The sequence below is a fragment of the Maylandia zebra genome, linkage group LG20 (genome assembly GCF_041146795.1).
Source record: "Maylandia zebra isolate NMK-2024a linkage group LG20, Mzebra_GT3a, whole genome shotgun sequence".
Taxonomy (NCBI): Eukaryota; Metazoa; Chordata; class Actinopteri; order Cichliformes; family Cichlidae; genus Maylandia; species Maylandia zebra.
Window position 1 is genome coordinate 23,934,282 of NC_135186.1, and position 18,088 is coordinate 23,952,369.

At 39.6% G+C, this 18,088-nt stretch overlaps 2 protein-coding genes across 7 annotated transcripts in view; one reads left to right on the forward strand and one right to left on the reverse strand.

The window, feature by feature from the left end:
• Positions 1–7,302, forward strand: part of pabpc1l (poly(A) binding protein, cytoplasmic 1-like) — a 14,792-nt gene extending 7,490 nt beyond the window's left edge. For all 5 annotated transcript variants that reach the window (XM_023154892.2, XM_004546066.6, XM_023154890.3 and 2 more), the window contains 8 exons: positions 1,393–1,653; positions 1,862–1,949; positions 2,377–2,496; positions 2,581–2,717; positions 3,139–3,247; positions 3,355–3,485; positions 5,500–5,575; positions 7,128–7,302. In XM_023154892.2, the coding sequence (XP_023010660.1) occupies positions 1,393–1,653; positions 1,862–1,949; positions 2,377–2,496; positions 2,581–2,717; positions 3,139–3,247; positions 3,355–3,485; positions 5,500–5,562 (909 nt within the window). In that variant the 3' untranslated portion in view covers positions 5,563–5,575; positions 7,128–7,302. The remainder of the gene's footprint in view (positions 1–1,392; positions 1,654–1,861; positions 1,950–2,376; positions 2,497–2,580; positions 2,718–3,138; positions 3,248–3,354; positions 3,486–5,499; positions 5,576–7,127) is intronic.
• Positions 7,303–10,102: 2,800 nt separating this feature from the next.
• On the reverse strand, positions 10,103–17,964 carry rbm39b (RNA binding motif protein 39b). 2 transcript variants are annotated; one of them, XM_012917822.3, is made up of 15 exons: positions 17,841–17,964; positions 17,116–17,173; positions 15,503–15,552; positions 15,208–15,399; positions 14,951–15,004; positions 14,205–14,322; positions 13,966–14,118; positions 13,485–13,622; positions 13,331–13,396; positions 13,046–13,250; positions 12,030–12,116; positions 11,846–11,942; positions 11,069–11,174; positions 10,882–10,960; positions 10,103–10,726 (listed from the first exon to the last, which is right to left on the reverse strand). In XM_012917822.3, the coding sequence occupies exons 2-15, from the start codon at positions 17,164–17,166 to the stop codon at positions 10,626–10,628; spliced, it is 1,497 nt and encodes a 498-aa protein (XP_012773276.1). In that variant the 5' UTR covers positions 17,167–17,173; positions 17,841–17,964; the 3' UTR covers positions 10,103–10,625. The 2 variants fall into 2 exon arrangements, with proteins under 2 accessions (XP_012773276.1, XP_004546125.2); XM_004546068.6 differs by having other exon boundaries at positions 17,702–17,914.
• Positions 17,965–18,088: the final 124 nt, after the last annotated feature.

The window sequence follows — 18,088 nt, forward strand, 5'->3', positions numbered from 1 at the left end:
AGGTGGGCGTGTTACTGTAATCAGATTACTTTTTCAGGTAACGAGTAAAGTAAGGGATTACTATTGCAAAAAAGGTAATTAGATTACTGGTACTTTCCCATAAGCACGCTGCGTTACTAAAATTGATTTTTTTGTGAGAGTGTCTCATGACAATGACGTAAGCGAGTGCGACATTCATGGCAACAGCTGTGTGCAGATCAACAATGGATCATATATGGAGTGCGGGAGAGAGTATGAGCGTGCAGCGTTTAAAGCGCGGAAGTACTGACCTTACTTTGAGTTTGATTCCGTAAAAAGTGACAAAAACATTAGTGTTCGCTGTTCACTGCGTGGGAAGAAAACTTCTTTTTACAGCGAAAAAACCGTTAACTTCCAAACAAGCACAGAGTGTGCTACCAGTGAATGGGAAATTCACACAGAAACTCGCGGATTCTTCCACTGGCCACCGCGGCACAACTGCACCAGGGCAAACATCCGCCTGCTATACAGGTGAAAATAGAGCAGCAGGATTGGTTTTATTTATTTTCTGCTGTGTTTCACTTGCATTTATTTGAAATAGTGAGTGTAAACACAAAAAATATTTTATTTTATGTGCTGGAATGTGCAGAAAATAGGTTTAAATCTTAAACAAATTTCTTCCAGTCAGAGAATGTGGCATATAATTTAATGTTTGCTTGATGCATAAAGTTAAATGATTAAAACTAATAAAACAAGTTTTAAAAAGACTTTTCCATTTGATTACATTTTATGATGGATTTTGCAGAAAAAGTAGAATTGGGCTGAAAGATCTATCGCTTTATTGCCTATTCAGGTTGTAAATCGTGTTTTTAAAAAGTAACTAAGTAATTTTGAAAATAAGTAATCAGTAAAGTAACAGGATTACTTTTTTGGGGAAGTAATTAGTTACTAATTACTTTTTTCAAGTAACTTGACCAACACTGGTTAGCAGTAAGAAAATTTTGTGCCAAAATAATGTTTGTAAAATTATTATTTTCCACAAAGGTGCTTTACAACATTTCAATAATGGATTTATGCAGATTGCTGACATGAATTCATTTCTGATCATCTCGTGAAAGCACTGTGGCTCAGGAGGTAAAGCGGGTTATTCATTAACTTGAGAATTGGTGGTTCGATCCCTAAGTTTTTATAGTGATATCAAGTTGTTGACATGTAGATATTCCTAAAGACATATGTGAAAAGGGTGTTCCTGAATGTGAACTGTAAATTGTCTTGTTGAGGAGGGGGGGTTGTTGTCCCCTCCCCATACAGGATGTATTGAGTGCCATTAAAGATTCTTTATATAATGTCTCTGGTTTTACCTTTTGTTTTCTTTTGTGCTTTAGTGTTAGGAACCTTAAAGATTTCTGACTGTGAACGTTTTGTTTCCTGTAGGTGATGACAGATGGCTCCCAAAGCAAAGGCTTTGGTTTTGTCTGTTTCTCTTCCCCTGAGGAGGCAACAAAAGCAGTGACTGAAATGAATGGGAGAATTGTTGCAACCAAGCCACTGTATGTGGCTCTGGCTCAGCGGAGAGAGGAGCGTAAAGCAATTCTAACAAATAAGTACATGCAAAGACTTGCTACCTTGAGAACCATGGCCAGCCCGCTAATCGACTCATACCATCAGTCTGGATATTATGTCACATTACCACAGGTAGGGCTCTTTAAACGGTGACATTGGGAACAAAATAGGCCATTTTATTAATGCAGCAAAATGTGTCATCAAAATGTTAGGGGAAAAAAAAAGAACTGATAAAGTCTGGGCTTTATCAGTTGTTTAAGTCTGGGCAAATTTGCATCAGCTCCCAACGTTCTGACATTTTGAAGTTGCACCAGTGCTAATATTTGCATTATATCTGCAGCCTCCCACGCGCTCCTTTTACAACCACACTGCTGTCAGCAATGTGAGACCAGTCCCTCGCTGGACAGGACAGCCACCAAGACCACAGGGTGAGGGAATATCTGTTACACTTGTGTAGCGGTTTAAAAAAAAAAAAAATATATATATATATATACACACACACACACACACACACACACACACACACACACACACACACACACACACACACACACACACACACAAATGTATTGATCTGTAAAAGTTGTAGCGAAGAGTAATTCCTCTAGGATTAATTTTTCAGCTTGACAATGATCCCAGAACACACTGGCAGTGCAGTAAAAGCATACCTGGATAGAATAACACATGGTGGAACAATACCAGTCAGATTGGCATCCGCAGAGCCCGGACCTCAACATTATTGAAGCAGTGTGGGATCATCTTGACAGGAAACAGAACAAAGACCAAAAGGCAGCTAATGGTGACTCAAGAGTTTTGCACAGTACTGTATGATATAATTGTTCTCTACATGCTTAGGCCCCTACACCACTCAGCTGGTTTCTGGCTCTGTCCCCCGACGTGGATCGAGCCCCATCGCTACAGTCAGACAGGCTTCCACCCAGGCGCCACGCATCGTAACCTCAACACAAAAGACAAGTGAGCTCCTGATCTATGGCAGCAGACAAGCAGTCTCCTTTTGAAATGTCCCATTCACGTGGATGGTGCTGACTGTGTCTTTAGATGACATTGGAACCCAGACTGTAGGAGGGCGCACTGACATTGCCAATGTGGCCAGAAGCAGCCAGTACAAGTATGCGTCAGCAGTGAGGAACCCTCAGCAGGTTGTTACTGTGCCTGCACCCATGCCTAGACTACAGGTAGTGTTTGCACTGTGATCATTTCTATTTTTAATACTTAGCGAAGATCAAGAAAAATGTGTGAAACCCAGACAGTAAGTTGGAGCACTGAGGGTGCACAATGACTTGCAGTGTAATTAGTTACTTAGGTTGAGGTTAAATGACAACCTTATTTTAGATTGTTGCTGAATATAGGCTTAGCTTCACTTAACAAATGGGCATTAATAGTCATTGGAAAATGTAAAACGCAGCTAAGGAAAACAACCCTTCTTCTACTTCATTTTGACATGAATTAACCAGTGATATACAAGCTGAAAATGAGAGAAATCTGTGGGATTGTTTTGTTCTGTGAGTGGGTGTGGGTATCTGCGTGGGTGGTGTTTACAGCTATAATATGTTTAAGACAAAAAAATTTAGGCGATTAGCATCTGGATGTCTTCAGGTTGTTGCTGCGCCGGTGATGGAGCCACCAGTACACATTCAAGGCCCAGAGCTGCTTACCGCCTCAGTGCTGGCTGCAGCCCCACCAATGGATCAGAAACAGCTCCTTGGTCTGTCATCAGTCAGTTCTGCCTGTTTTGTTTTTTTTCCTGCTATGCAGATTGAAACAGCTTGTGTATATTTGTCTTCATTCCATTGTCTCTGCTGTGACACACAGGGGAGCGACTGTACCCACTGATTCACACTCTGCATCCAAACCTGGCTGGTAAAATCACTGGGATGTTGCTGGAGATCGACAACTCTGAGCTGCTGCATATGCTGGAGTCGCCCGAGTCCCTGCACGCTAAGGTACATTAATGTTCATGTTTTTCTGTGAGCTGGTCTGCACTCTAGACTGTATATAAAGATGGATGATAAGCCACAACTTCCTTCCCCTGTACAACAGTGAAACCAAAATAGCTCGAAAATAGGTGGTGCTGGTTTGTTCTAGTGACAGCATTTGCACATTGGTGGCGGCAGGATGTCGGAGTCATATCTGTAAACCTTCGGTTTAACGTCTAAACCTCAAGTGGGAGAAGCATTTCTTCCTTTTCTTCTTTTTGACACCCCATGCTGAAATTTTTTTTTAAATACTTTTGAATTCTGTTTGCCCATCGCTGTCATTATTCCCTTTGAAGTAGTTTGAGCAAAAGGGAAGTCAAGGTCCACCTGTTTACCTCCACATCTTCATCCTTCCTCATGTTATAGGAAAAAGATTTATTTTAGTTAATGTGCCACACGTGGTCCAGTTTGATCTCAGAATATTCTCTGGCCACTTTATTAGGTACAATTTAGTTGTTAAACAAATATCTAATCAGTCGATTGCAGTCAGTCAGCCTGATGCATATAGGTATCAGAATTTGGTATCAACAATTTGACCATTGTGCCTTATATCAGCAGTTCAGGCTCCTGGTGCTGGTGTAATGGTGTGTGGGACATATCCTTGACAAACCAACTGAGTATTGGTTAAAAAAATGCCTACCTAAGTGACCATAGTGTACATATCTTCTGATGGCTGGTTCCAGCAGATTAATGTGTCATGTCACAAAGCTCAGATTATCTCATATTGGTTTCTTGAACCTGTCAATGAGGCTACTGCTGTCCAGCAATTATTTTACTAGGGGTGGGGGGGGATGACCCAATCTGGTCTTTAAGTGATGACATGATGAATCCTGCTTCCGGACCCAAACTACCCTGCATTTAACATGTTTTAATGCTTTGTATCTTGTTCTATTTAATCTCAAAACCCCCCAAAAACAGTAAGTGATCACTGTCTGTCTCTCTGTTTTTAATACCGCTATTCATTTTAAAGCTCAGTTTTTAAAAGCTTACAATGTAACTACAGCTCAGCCCATGCAGCAGTATATTAATGACTAACGTCGTATTGTGGATGGATTATCTCAGTTGTTCTCCTGGCTGAAGTTTGGTCCATTTACAGCATCCTGCCATGTGATTGCATTTGTCCCGAACCATCGGGAACCCTCACGTTAACTTTTACAGAGTAGAAAAAAGTTAGCGTTCATCCTCCAGCTTCAGTGTTTATAATATGCTAACATAGCTGTGTCGCTAGCGATCATGTAGCACATCATTATATACCAGCTAGCCAATTTTCAGTAACCCTACAAACGTCACTGCTGTTTACTTTCCTGTCTTCATTTATGTCGGAAATGATAGCAGAGCTGTACGTTTTAATTAGTCTCAGAAGTCTCTCAGTCAGAACATGGTATATTATATTCAGACGAAAACTAGCAAGCTAACTCACTGCTAACTTCTAACTCTGTTAAATTTAATAAATTCTGTTTTCATGGATGCCTGGATGTTAAACGTAATTGTTACATCTGGTAGAGCAGCAACACTGATCATTTTATTACATACGAAAGAATTTAGACAGTTTTTTAACTCTTAGTGATGCCACAGTGATCATTTGACTTTGGGACCTGCAGCGGAGTTTGGGCCCAGACACGACTCATGACGTCATACTTAAAGACTGGATAGCTTTCTCAGTCATCTGGAATGTCACTACGTTCCCAGTTGGGTAAATTAGATAGGTCTGAGTCTGATTTGTAATTTTCTCCACTTTTTGGATTTTTATGTATTTATTGGAGAGAAGGTCGATGCTTGGTAAGCCTTAGAGTTACGGTAAATTGATTTTTATCGCATAAAGAAGACTGCCAAGCAAGATATTTTTGCATTTCCTGTCTTTGTCCTAGTATAACACTTCTCTGGCTGTTGCCTGCCATTTATGAAAGAGGTCTGTTGTTTCAGTTTGTTTTTTTGTTTTTTTTCTCCCCTTTTTTAAAAATCTTTCCACTGTTTGGGTCAGGTGGATGAGGCGATTGCAGTCTTGCAGGCTCACCAGGCGAAGGAACATTCTCCTAAGCAGTGAAGAGGCCTTAAAGGTCAGCAATGACATCTTTTGTTTCTCTGCACCATTATATTTATAATAGGGCTGCCACAAACGATTATTTTGATAGTCGAATAGTCACCGATTATTTTTACGATTAGCCGACTAATCAGATCATGCATCCATTGGATGTAAAACGTACAGCTTATTGCACCAGCATGCATCTGCTCTTATATAACTATCATTAGCTTACAGCCTTAAGTGTTTAAGGTATGTGCTAACTAAAAATAAAGACAAGATGAAAGTTTATTAAATTTTAATGAAATTTGCAGATTGTTTCGGTGAAGTTTAATAATCTCAGCCGTCTGCTCCTTGCTATCTAAAATATAACAGGACACTGGAGTATATTCTTGAGCATCTCACACTTCTGATAATCAGTTGTCTGCTTGAGGTTTATTCAGCTGTGTAAAAACTGTAACTTTAATCTCAGCCAAACCGATTTACTCAGGAACAAATAAAATACTGAAAAAATCCAAACAATAACATTTTTAAGTTATCCAAGTGACTTGTATATCATTGTTAACCTGAGTAGCGAAAGACGGCGGTGGGTTTGAAAACGATTTGCTGGGAGACCGGTGTTCTCACCGGCTCTAGTGAGCCTTGAACCCCGGCTAGCTATCGAACTGGTGGGTAACAGACGTCTCCAAAAACGTCGGAGCGCTTTTGAAAATATGTGGTGTCTTGATAAACTGAGCAGATATTTGAAGTTTACACAGCTACATTCTCGCCTGAAAATATGTTAAACGTTTATTTTGTGACCCAGAAAGAATAATAAGAGTAATATTAAAACTAACTAGCTTCTGCCATTGTTGGAAACTGAGCAGGGCCACGCTATGAATTCTGGGATAGGTTGGGTCACGAAGTATATACCCGACCCATCCTTCAAATCTGGGGAAATGAATGGCGCTTTTGTCGGAGTCTTCAAATTTGGACAGTCTTCATCGTGTCGCTGTAACGTAATCGGCTTACAAATGTGGGTGCAGAAGGATGCAGTTCCTGAATTTGGACACAGCTACTGTACCAGACACTGCTTCTTCACCGGACACTGCTTCTTCTTCTGGGTTTAACGGCAGCTGGCATCCTTGTACATGCAGTGCTGCCATCTTCTGTTTCAGTCCGTTATTACACTCTTAAATCCTACTACTTCTGCATCTTTTGGGATCTTACAAAGCTTTAAACGACACGTCGACTATTAAATTAGTCGTCGATGATTTTGATAGTCGACGTAATCGTGACTAGTTGACTAATCATGGCAGCCGTAATTTACAACATACAGCGTTCAGGTTTACACTAGCAAGTATTTCTCTTCAGTGACAGTATAAATCTATCAGTTGATGCTGCTTTTCAGAAATGAACCTGCCATAAATTGTAGGTGTTGTTTGATGATACAAACCTATGCTAAATTCCTTGATCCCAAGTGATACGAACGCCTTCTTCAGTTTACGGAATTTCTCAAGTAAAGTTTGTGAAAGAAATGTCAGAGGCTGTGTTTTAGTGAGAATGAACTGGAGGATAAATTGTCTTGCTCACATTTTTTTTTTTTTCAGATATCAACAATTCTCTGGAGGAGGGGAAATTATAAAATGAGCACACTTTGGGGGGAAAAGGGAAAGAAAAAGTTCTATGAAGATTAAACCAATGATGTAAAGAGACAGAAGATGAAGCTGTTTTGTTGTTGCAATACTTTTGTTAGATGATAAAGTTTCCAATATATGCATTAAATCTGTGTTGTGTCATTTGTCCTTTTAAAAAAGAGTGTATTATTATTATTATTACAATGGGATTTAAGTGTACTGAGCACCTTTGCCCTGCCTTTAACACAGTCCTGCACACTCCACAAGCAGCCTGCTCTGTAGAAGTAGCAGAGCAGCTTACAAGATAACATTTCTTAAGAATTAAGCTGCATCCACAGAAGAAGTGACGACCAGAGAACCCAGGAAGTCAATAACATTCCGCGACTTGATGGACTTATGGATGGAAAAAAAAAGCTCTTGTGATGTGAAGTGGACAGGTCCTGAGACTACTGGGGAGAGTGCAGAATACCACCAAATGACATATAACCTGTTGGTAAATACAGTGGTGTGCGAAATGCTTGACTCACTACTCATTTCTACATATTTTGATAGGAAAATGGGAAGTATGACTTCCTGTGTGGGTGCTGCATCATAAATCTCATCTGTTGCTAGAAAGAGGAAGCTTTCCTGTTGTAGCATACCCAAAGAAGCATTGGATTCTTTAAAGTACCATTGAAAGCAAAAGGTGTGGTATGTGTCACAAGGTTGGCAAACATACACAGCAATAGTGAAATAAGCAAATGGCAAAACTACGGTGAGGCTAAATAAAAATAAGTATTTATGTATCATTAAATATGATCTTGATCTTGGGCAAGGTGTGCCAAATATATGGCTGGGGAATACATAAATTTCAGTCCTAAATGTTTGCATCACATTTTGTCTTTTTTAGTAGTAAATTGGTGGTGTAAGTAAGTTTATTTATTTTTTTACTTCTGGGACCAGGTCTGAGTAACGGGCTTTTTCTGTAATTTTGTGTAAATTGAACTTATTTACACTACAATAAAAAGTGCCTAGAAGGCAATATTTTGTGGTCCATCCCACTTACGGTTTGACTGGCCATGTATGGCCCAGAGTAATGTTGCGGCTCATCATCATCATCGTTTATTTGTATAGCACTTTACGAACACACCAGGCAGACCAAAGTGCTGAACAACACAGATCAAAACAACAACCAAATTAAAAATACCATAAAATCATTACATACAATAAAATAAATAAGGTGTCAGTTTCCTACAGAGTTAAAAGCCAGGGAATAAAAATTGGTTTTGAATCTGGACTTAAAGTTGGTTGTTCAGCCAACGGCTCGACCAACCAACGGCTCGACCAACCAGCGGCCGCGGCAGGCTAAACATGAGGACACAGATGACGAACATGGACAAAATATGTCAAAGTCCAACGTGTTTACGTGTTTTGCTAGGTGCAAAGTTTTCATTTTGGGATTCTACTCGCGTTGCTTTACATAATTTAGAGTTCAGAATTACTATTGTATATTTCACTGGAGGCCTTCTACTAAGCCGCATTTTGTCCTATCCAGGTAACGTTGACGTTAACCCGGAGTTTAACGTACTGGGATGTTTTCTTACCGGGTTACAGCGCCATGGTAACGGTAACAACAGAGTCATGGATATAACTCGAGGGCTCTTAGTAACAGGTATGAAATCACCGCCTACTGACCAATCAAGGCTCCGGAAAATAGCGTCACCATTTCTGGAAGATTCTGGAAGGGCCTCTACAGGGAGAGTAGGAGGGACTAAAGGTTTACAGTTACGCCAAGTGTCTTTGCGTTTCCTTGATAATCAGTAGTAAGTACTGATTCGTAGACGCAACTGTGTTGTTTTATTCGTTTTTCTTTTATCGGCAAACAAGTACTGTGTAGTTGCTGACAAATTTGTACATAGACTAACCTTTACTCTTGAACACCTGAACAGCACAGACTCTCCGGTGTTAAAAAACAAAACAAAACTGGAACTGTCGGGAGTAGGTTGTGTTCAGAGGTTCGGTTTAAAATCAGCTGTTTCCGCATTTTCACAGATTATTATATGTGCCTAACTAAAACCACTGAATGAAGCTCAAACTATACAGGAACTGTCACGGGAATGCGCGTGTATTCATTTGTTAATTTTGAAAATGTATAAAAATTTTCTATGGTTGATTCTCTTTACATTATTGGAATTGTAGGTTAGCTGTTAAATCAATTTTACTTTAATCTTCAGAGAATTGATCTGAAGGTCGTCTACTTTATTAGGTTGTGGGACAGTAAGATTTCATGTTTAAATAGATCCAGTTTAAAGTTAGAGAGCTCAAACTTGAAACTGCTGTGTGATGAATCACTGGATCAATAAGTTTCTGCAATTCAGTTTTATTTATTTAGTGCCAATTCATGACACTAATCACCTCAAGGCACTTTATAATTGAAAAAATACCCTGCACTTATGTGGAGAAAACCCGAACAATCAAACAACCCCCTATGAGAAGGAACTTGGCCACAGTGGGAAGAAAAAAAACCTCCCTCTTAACAGGAAGAAACCCCAGGGCAGCTACCTGTCATTGGAGGGGGTGAAGGAAGACGGGACAATTTGTCTTATTTGCAACAGTGTTGCATTTTTCTGTTCTTTATAGATTTTCAGTCATCATTTTACCATTATCTGATAATGTCTCTCAGAGTAGGTGGCAGTCATATGGATCATTTTCTGTGGAAGATTCATCATATGACCTGTGAAACACTCCATTTAGATTTGATAGTGCTAATATCACACTGGTTATCAACTTGCTAAATTAACCCAAATTCACATGACCAGTTTTCTGATTGCCCATCCAAGAGGGAATTCCCTAGGTATGTTTAATTTTGTTTAGGTGGTAGAGTGCCTTGTCTAAAGACGTAGCCCTCATCCATGTGTGGGTTTTTGGGACATGTATATAGCAGGGAATGAGTAAAAACATTGGTCCAATACTGTAATTAGGACTTTAATCACAGAGGCATTAACCTGGCATTGAAAACTCCCCAAAATGGTAACAAAAAGAAAATGAACCATCAAATTTGCCAAGTTTATTGGGAGCCTTCATACAAAAATGAAATTATGGCTGTATAAAGTTACAAAGGATTATTGTCGATGTACTTTTGGCATTTAAGGCCCATCATCCCAACACTTTTTTTTTCCTAACTCTGCACTTTTATTTGAAATCTAAAAGTTCTGAATTTAAACAAGCAGATATGACAGTAATATTTAAAAACATGTAGACCAATAGATATCTGCAGATTACTTCTCAGTGGTAGTTTACAACACAAGCCCACAAAAAATTTGAAAAGCAACTAAACAAAAAGAAAAAGAAAAAAAATTCCCCCAAAATGGTGAACGTGAACTTGAGGCCACTTTTATTACACACAGCCAACTAATTTCAATGCAAATGTTTCAATGACATTTTCATGAATGCAAACAAATGTATTTACAGACTTCAGAAGCTTGTCTCTGACTATCGGCGTGACGGCATTAGAAGCTGCTTTGCTGTTACTGAATCAGGGAAAAGGTTGTGGTAGGTTGGTAAAGGAACATAGGCAGCTGTTATCATTTTACCTGTGAAAGAAAGACAAATGTAAACATTAGAACCTACAGTTTGATCGAGAATATTTAAAAAGAAAAAAAGAAAATAAATTTTACTTGAATTAGAACTAAGATATTTGCAGCTTAAAAACTAGTTAATAGCTGCCATCTTCAGCAGTGCTGCATACCTGCAAACCAGCGTCCATGAAGTGCATTTACAGTTGCCATGGCTGCTGGTATCGAGGGACACTTCACATACACATTACCCTATGTGAGCAAGAGAGATATCAACTTTACTGCTTGTGCATTTCAAAAAAAATGTTGCAAAACAAGCTCAGTGATGTTAAAACTATCTCGTTTTAATCTTCGACTTACTTGAGGAGAGTTCTTGTCGACATAAATGTGAACGATTCCACCGTGTTTGTTGCATTCCTCAATCACATCATCTTGGATTTCAGCTGCCCAGCTGGGATCATTTTCCCTGCAAAAATAATCAGCAATATTAGAAATCCAGTAAAATGTTCCGCTTGACTCAAAAAGCTTGATTTTTAACTTAATGAGTTTCACAAATTTAAAACCAGCTGAATGCACATCTTTTGTTTTCAGATTGAAACAAAATTCAGAATTAGCCTGAAAAATAACGCACAGTTGGATTTTTCCCCATTACTTTTCTGTTAAGTCATTTCAAAAGAGATTTCTTCACTGACAGGAGGAACTGAGACCACACAGACTTGTCAAGCTCGCACACTGCAGAGCTCAAGCATGTGACCAGTTTATTATTTCGTTGTTGGCTTGTTTTCGGTTCAGCACTTGCCTTGTGTATATTTTCTGTCTCAAACTTTTGAACAGAAATCGATCTACGGATAAGAGAGAGGTATTTTGAATACACGAAAGTGTTTAGAGTAGAGAAAAATTATGAATTAAAGGATTGATGACTTAAGAATCACTGGACACTGATGTTAAAAACTCAGACCTCTACTAAATTGGTTCCAACACAAATGAATTACATTAAATGCCTCATTTAAAACAGTCAGATTCTTCTTTGATAGTGAAAACTTGAACAAGCCATCTGACAATATGCTTTGCTCTCAGTCCAGGGATGCAAAGGCTTAAGACAAACTTAAAGTGAACTTATTTGAAGGATGTCCTTACGCTTGTGGGTTGAACAGGTTGGACAGCTGAAGGCAGTGTGTGGCCAGTGGCTGAGATGGGAGGTTCAAAGCTTGGCTTGGAGCTGGGGTTGGAACAGCTGGAAGAAAGAAAAAAAAAAGTTGTCACTAAACCTGTGGCAAGAAAACATATCAAATACTAAATATCTTCCATCATCTAGGCTCACCTGCTGGAGCGCCAATGCCCCCAAAGGGTATGGAGCCAGTCATCTGTAGAGCCTGCTGAGCAGCAGGTGGGATCTTCAGACCAGTCCCTGTTGAGAGAAAGAAATTGTTTTGCATAGGGTTAATTTTAGACACTTAAAGGCAGCAGAAGCATGACATGTAGTGTGGCCTGATGAGGACAGAGAAACAATCACTTTCATTCACATGGTCATTTCCCTCTACCAAAGACATGTAGTTGGTGGGGGAAAAACAAACAAAAACAGGTTTCACAGCCATGTGGTGACTCAAGTTGTGTCCTTCTTTCCAGGCTTAAAGCTTGAGTTACACATCTGTAGGAAATCTACATCCTAACTGATATTGTAACTGGAAACTCCTTTTATCCCTGCACCATGCCATTCAAATCATCGTGGTATGGGCAGACCTAACAGGTAGTTACATTTCTTGGAGGTGCATGTCAGGTTACATAGAACGTTGCAGTGAAAATTGGTTCCAGTTATGGTGCGAGTTATGGCACACCATAATTCACGTGTTAAAATAAATAAATCGGACTTCTCAGTGTTAACGTTTCTGGAAAGCAAACAATGTGGAATCATGGCAGGACATTAAAATATATTTAATAATGTTTAAATAATTGTAGTTATACAGTACTTTAACATTGGGGTAGTAGAGAAAAAAGGCAAAGAAGATGAGGAGGCTAAAGCTCCCGCCTAAAATGGTCTACTAGTGCCCCCTGCTTTCTGTCCATATGCTAATACAGTAAGTAGGATTAATGTTATTTTGGAGATTTACATTTATAAAAATTGTGTTTGAAAAACCAAATTTAGGTCAGTGTAAAGTAAAAATACTTAACCACTCATTCTGGCTTATTCCAGTATAATAAATGACCCTGACACTGTTACATATTACATGTATGCCTGTGGTCTGACTCATTACTTTGCTAATAAGCTGTTCCTTCCTCTTTTATTACGACCAGAAATTTTTCCAGGTATGGATATGCCTGCCAAGTGCCATTACAAACCTTCTGCTAGTCGAGCCATCAGCTGTAGACGCCCCGTAGTCCCTAGGTCAATACCAGTCCTCTCTAGTTCGTCATTATCCAGGAACGAGCTGGCTGTTGAAGAGTCTGAGCGCTCTGTAACATGCCCCACCTTCATTGGCCGTCCGGCTAGCTCAAAGCCGTTCAGCTGCTCCAATGCCTTTTTTGCACATTCCGCATCTGCAAACTTCAGAAAGTTAAAAGGTTACAAAGTGAACCCAGCAGCAAACAAAAAGCTACCAAAGACATACAAAAGGCTTTGTTTACCGATATGAAGCCATATCCTTTGGATCGGCCAGTCTCGCTGTCCATCATAAGCTGGATTCCTTCAATCTATGAAGAAGAAACACACGTACAGATGATTATACTACATTCACTTAAATAGATTAAAACAAATTAATATTTGCAGAGTTCTCCTGACCTTTCCAAAGGGCTCAAAAATCCCTCGAAGCATTTCTTCAGTAATGTTGAAGTGCAATGAGCCCACATACAGGCGCATCGGACCTGAACTGCCCTTCTGCAGATTATTGGCAGCAGCTGCTGCTCTATTTTTCTCTGCCTGTAATTAGAAATAGAGATGACATGATTGAAGAATTTTAGTGTAATTACATTAAGTAATGTCAAAATGATAATGGACCTTAGTGCAGAATCAGCATTTGCTTTAATGCAATCTGAATTACTTAAGTTCTGTTAATATTTTAAGTTATTTTCCACTTTCTGGTCTGTTTTTTTTTTTTTTTTTTAAATCGATAAAAATGGGGTTTTTTTTCTTCTTTTTCCCCCTCAAAGTTCTTGGTATGGAGTTCGCAACACGGCAGCTGACTATTAATATGTCTGGTCAAAGTGAGTAGAACTAATCGACTTGTTCTATATTCAAGTCCACAAAAAGAAACGACACTAACCTGAGATGCCTGGACGATGATGGGCACTCCTAAAAGCCTCTGGCCAGTCAATCCAATTGCCAGAGGTACAGAGGAGGACTCCACAAACTCTATGTATGCAATCCCCTTCGATCTCCTGGAGTTTCTGTCAGAGATTATTCTCACATCTCTAACCTATAGCGAGAGAACAGTCACATTTTCAGAGCCAAATTCCTGGATGGCATTCATTTGGAATTTACACAAACTGAAAGTCAACTGACTTTTCCAACGGCTGAGAAGAAATCCTCCAGGTCCCGAGCTCTGATTCTTGCAGCAAGCTGCATACAGAAAACAGTGCGGGCATCTCTCTCCTCTGGTGTTAGATTGTCAATTGGTGCCCTTAGGAGGAAAAGGACAAAAACCAAATGTGCATGTTAATCACAAACCAATAACAAATGCTTAAAAATATTTTAAAACTTTAAAGCTGTGATAGTATAGAAACCTAAAACTAAAACCATAACTTGAAGATTTGGAGAACACATGTTTTTTTTGTTCTGGTACCCCTCGAGATGACAGACTGTAAAGATGACCACTTCTGGCCACTAATATTGCTGCTGCTGCTGATGTGGGAAACTGATGCTGAACTGGGAGGACTTTTAACTCAAACACTCAGGGACAGGTAAGGTTTAACTTGAGCGGTATGGCAGCTTTGCTTGCTAGGCCTGTCAAGGTAGGCAACTGAAGAGCCGACAGACAATACTTATACCAATGTAAGTCACTGAAGGACCTCATAAGAGTGTTCTTTTTGGTGTTTTTAACAGTCCGTCTTTGACTATTCAAAGCCTGTCGTTAAGGAAGATGCATTTGCAGCACTGTGCTACCTGCTCCTTTGCTTGTATGCTATGCATGTCTTTCTAGCTGAGTGTAACAGTATTTTGAATTTTCAAATGTTTGGTGAGTCAAGGCCTACGAAAAATCAGGACATGTGTGCATACATAAAACCACTCACGTGACTGTTTTATCTTACCTAATGGGGCTCTTTTCTTTTTTGAAGGGGCTCCGACTTCTGGAACGTTTGCGACTAAAAAACAAATAAGAATTATTTTACATTTGGGGGGGGGGGGGGGGGGATCATGTTCTTTTCACATAAACAAGCAACCAACTTAAAATTACAAAAATAAATTAAGTACAACAACATTAAAAAGACCTAAAATCATACAATTTCAGTATCCAATAAAGTTAATGTAATATTTTTCTGACTAGCAAGCGTAAAAGGTCACATACATCGGACTCCTGCGTGCTCTGTACCGCCCAGCTCGATCTTTGCTTCGGGAGCGGCTGCGATGGCGCTCTCTGCTGCGGCTTCTTTTTCTTTCCCGGCTCTTGCTCCTCTTCTTAGTCTTCTTTCTGTCTTTGCTTTTGCTTCTGCTCCTCTTCTTTTTGGAGCCCGGGCTTCGGCTCCGACTCCTCCTTTTCCTGTAAAGTGTTACAACAGTTCTGTTGTTGTACACACACTTTAAAGCAGAACTTTGTCTGATTAAGCACTATTTAGGTAACATGATGGATAACCAAAACTTACTTCTTGCTCTGGTCATCGTGTCCATTTGCATGAGAGGACTTGTTCTCATCCTAAGCAAGGTCGATAGAAGAACATCATGAGGACGTAGATGAAACATTTCATGTCGTCAAGGTAAAGGGGATGGGGTGGGACAAGAGAAAATGCAGAATATATTCAATTAATAAAAATACAAACTTCCTACAGTCATGTCTGGACAGTGTCCTTCCACCACCCCAATAGCTTCCCATCCCACTCCATCCTTTGTTTCCCCCCCCCCCCCTCTTTTACTAAGCTGCTCAATAGTTAATGCAACAAAGCAAAGATAAGGGAGAGTTTCCAACATATTAGCTCAGTTCAGGAAGCTGACAATAGTCAGGTCATCTCCACCAATACCCTTCTAATAGGTCGTACCAATGCCACTATTTGTGCCTAAACATGTGACCACGCATGGCCCATGGCCACTAAAAGAGATCCTGTGTGGTTGGTGTCAGTCCAGAGATCTTCACCCATTTTCGTTCTTGGACTGTAAGAGCTCGATGCCACCTCTGTCACACATCTTGCCCTGAAGCAAACAGGGATTCACACTTCTTAGTAATATTGACGCCCAAGCAAATAAATAAATAAAGATTAATTCATCCACGTGTTACACTACCATCATCTTCAGTTTACAGTAATACTTACAACCTTTTGACTTAAGGAATTATTAACTACTGAAAGTAAATCATCTTATACAATAAAAGGCAGATGTAGCTATTTTACAGTTATTCTAGAAATATATCAATATCTGTGGTGTTCTGTAGCATGCAAAAATCAAGATGCTGATTCACATTACAGTTGGCTAAGGCAAAGAGGCAGTATTCATATTTACCAGCGAGAGAAAAATAACTTGTCACCGATAATTCTGCTGTAGAACTATGACAAAAATGCAATCGCTGGATTTTCAAGAATTTTGCTGCATTATAACTTCAGGAATTACGCCACTCACAGATTGACACAGACACAACTACATACAAATACAACTGCCTGAGGAAATTATACTTTAGCACAACTTTATATACTGATTCTTGCTAAAGACTAGACTTGTTAATGCTATATAACAGAAAAATAATGTTGAAATCACACACACACACGGAGGAGATTTTTAACAATACAAAACAGTTTTCCATTTAAAAAGGCTCTTATTGAAAAAACCCTGCACATTCATAAACAGCGACAACATACAGATTGTAAATCTGAATACTGCCTCCTTTGCTGGACAAGTAAAGATGGGCTTATCAACCATTGGCATTCACCTTGTAGCAACCGAATAGGGATTGGATGTTCTGGGTTGAATCTCTTTTAGTCCTAAAGTGAACCACAGTACATCAGTATATGCGCAATAACTACCTTCCTTTTTTTCACAGTTCACAGTGGAATCAAAGATGAATTCATGGGAGTAGAGGTGAGATATCATTAGGGAAGTCTATAAAGAGAGATAGATGTGGATTTATTTATAATTCTGTATTGCGTCTTAAATACTCATTCACACCACACAACATTCAAGTTAACTTTGTCACAGTAGCAAATATAAAAGGTCTAAAAATAAAAAGGCCGAACAGCAACACAGGCCTCACTTCTCCGACTTTTAAACCCACCTTTCTGTATGGAGCCTCCAGCATGGCCTCAACGTCAAAGTCATCAGCCATATTGATCCTGCAATAAGAAAGAAAAAGGAAGAAAAACATTTCAGTGATCCGTTTGCGCACGAGAAACTGTAATACCCAGAGTAAACGCTACAAATACACACAGCGTGGTAACGATGAGTCCTAGATTTTCTTATTAGTATCACATGCTCAACATACAATCCGTTACATGATCGATTGATACGGACAACATAAGAAAAACATATTTAATTGTACCCGAAGAACAACAAAGCTTTCTAAAATCTCAACGTTGCGCACGCGTCTACCCGAAACGTAGCTAATGCTAACTAGCCACCACGGCCGTGCTTTCAAAGGCCCGCACTGAATCTATGCTGACCATTTTGATAATATGAATAATAGCAGGCTTGTAGATATGCAAACCTATAATCAACCAACCACCATTTTGACGTATTTTACACGATTCCAGATAATATTTATGGTGGAAACCAAAAAGAAACGCTTAGGTTCGAATACGGCTAAAAAGCTAACCGCGCTTCCGCGGTAGCGAGCGAGCTTCATTAGCAAACATTGACGTTACCGTGTGAAACTGAAGGAAATGTTGTGCCAAAGTGAAAATATCGCGGAAACGTTCTGGTGTAGAGAATCCTCTTCGACGCCTTTCTCTTTGTAGATTACACAAAGCCAAGATGAAGTCACAATTTCGGAAGTTATATAACCTCGTTTAAGGAAGTCCCCGTTGCAGGTCGTGGCCTGGTACCTCGCCGATCTCCTTCCTTCTTCTTCGTGTTCTTCCTCTGCTATGGGCATTTACTGCAGCGGTAACGTTTGGTGCTGCGTTGCTGCCACCTACTGGAACCGAGAGGCCCTGTTTGAATAGTACTGTATATATAATATTTTCTACCAATTCTGTTGCTTATGTTCAGTTCTCTAAACTGAACATGTCAAAAGTCCGTCCCGGTGACCA

What these genes read in the sequence shown, in the direction of transcription:
- rbm39b (XM_012917822.3), bottom strand. Translation starts at nt 17,166, where the DNA reads ATGGCTGATGACTTTGACGTTGAGGCCATGCTGGAGGCTCCATACAGA. An exon ending in GATGGCTCGACTAGCAGAAG is followed by an intron (nt 12,117 to 13,045) that starts GTTTGTAATGGC and finishes TTCTCTCAACAG; the next exon opens with GGACTGGTCTGAAGATCCCA. An exon ending in GGGCATTGGCGCTCCAGCAG is followed by an intron (nt 11,943 to 12,029) that starts GTGAGCCTAGAT and finishes TCTTTCTTCCAG; the next exon opens with CTGTTCCAACCCCAGCTCCA.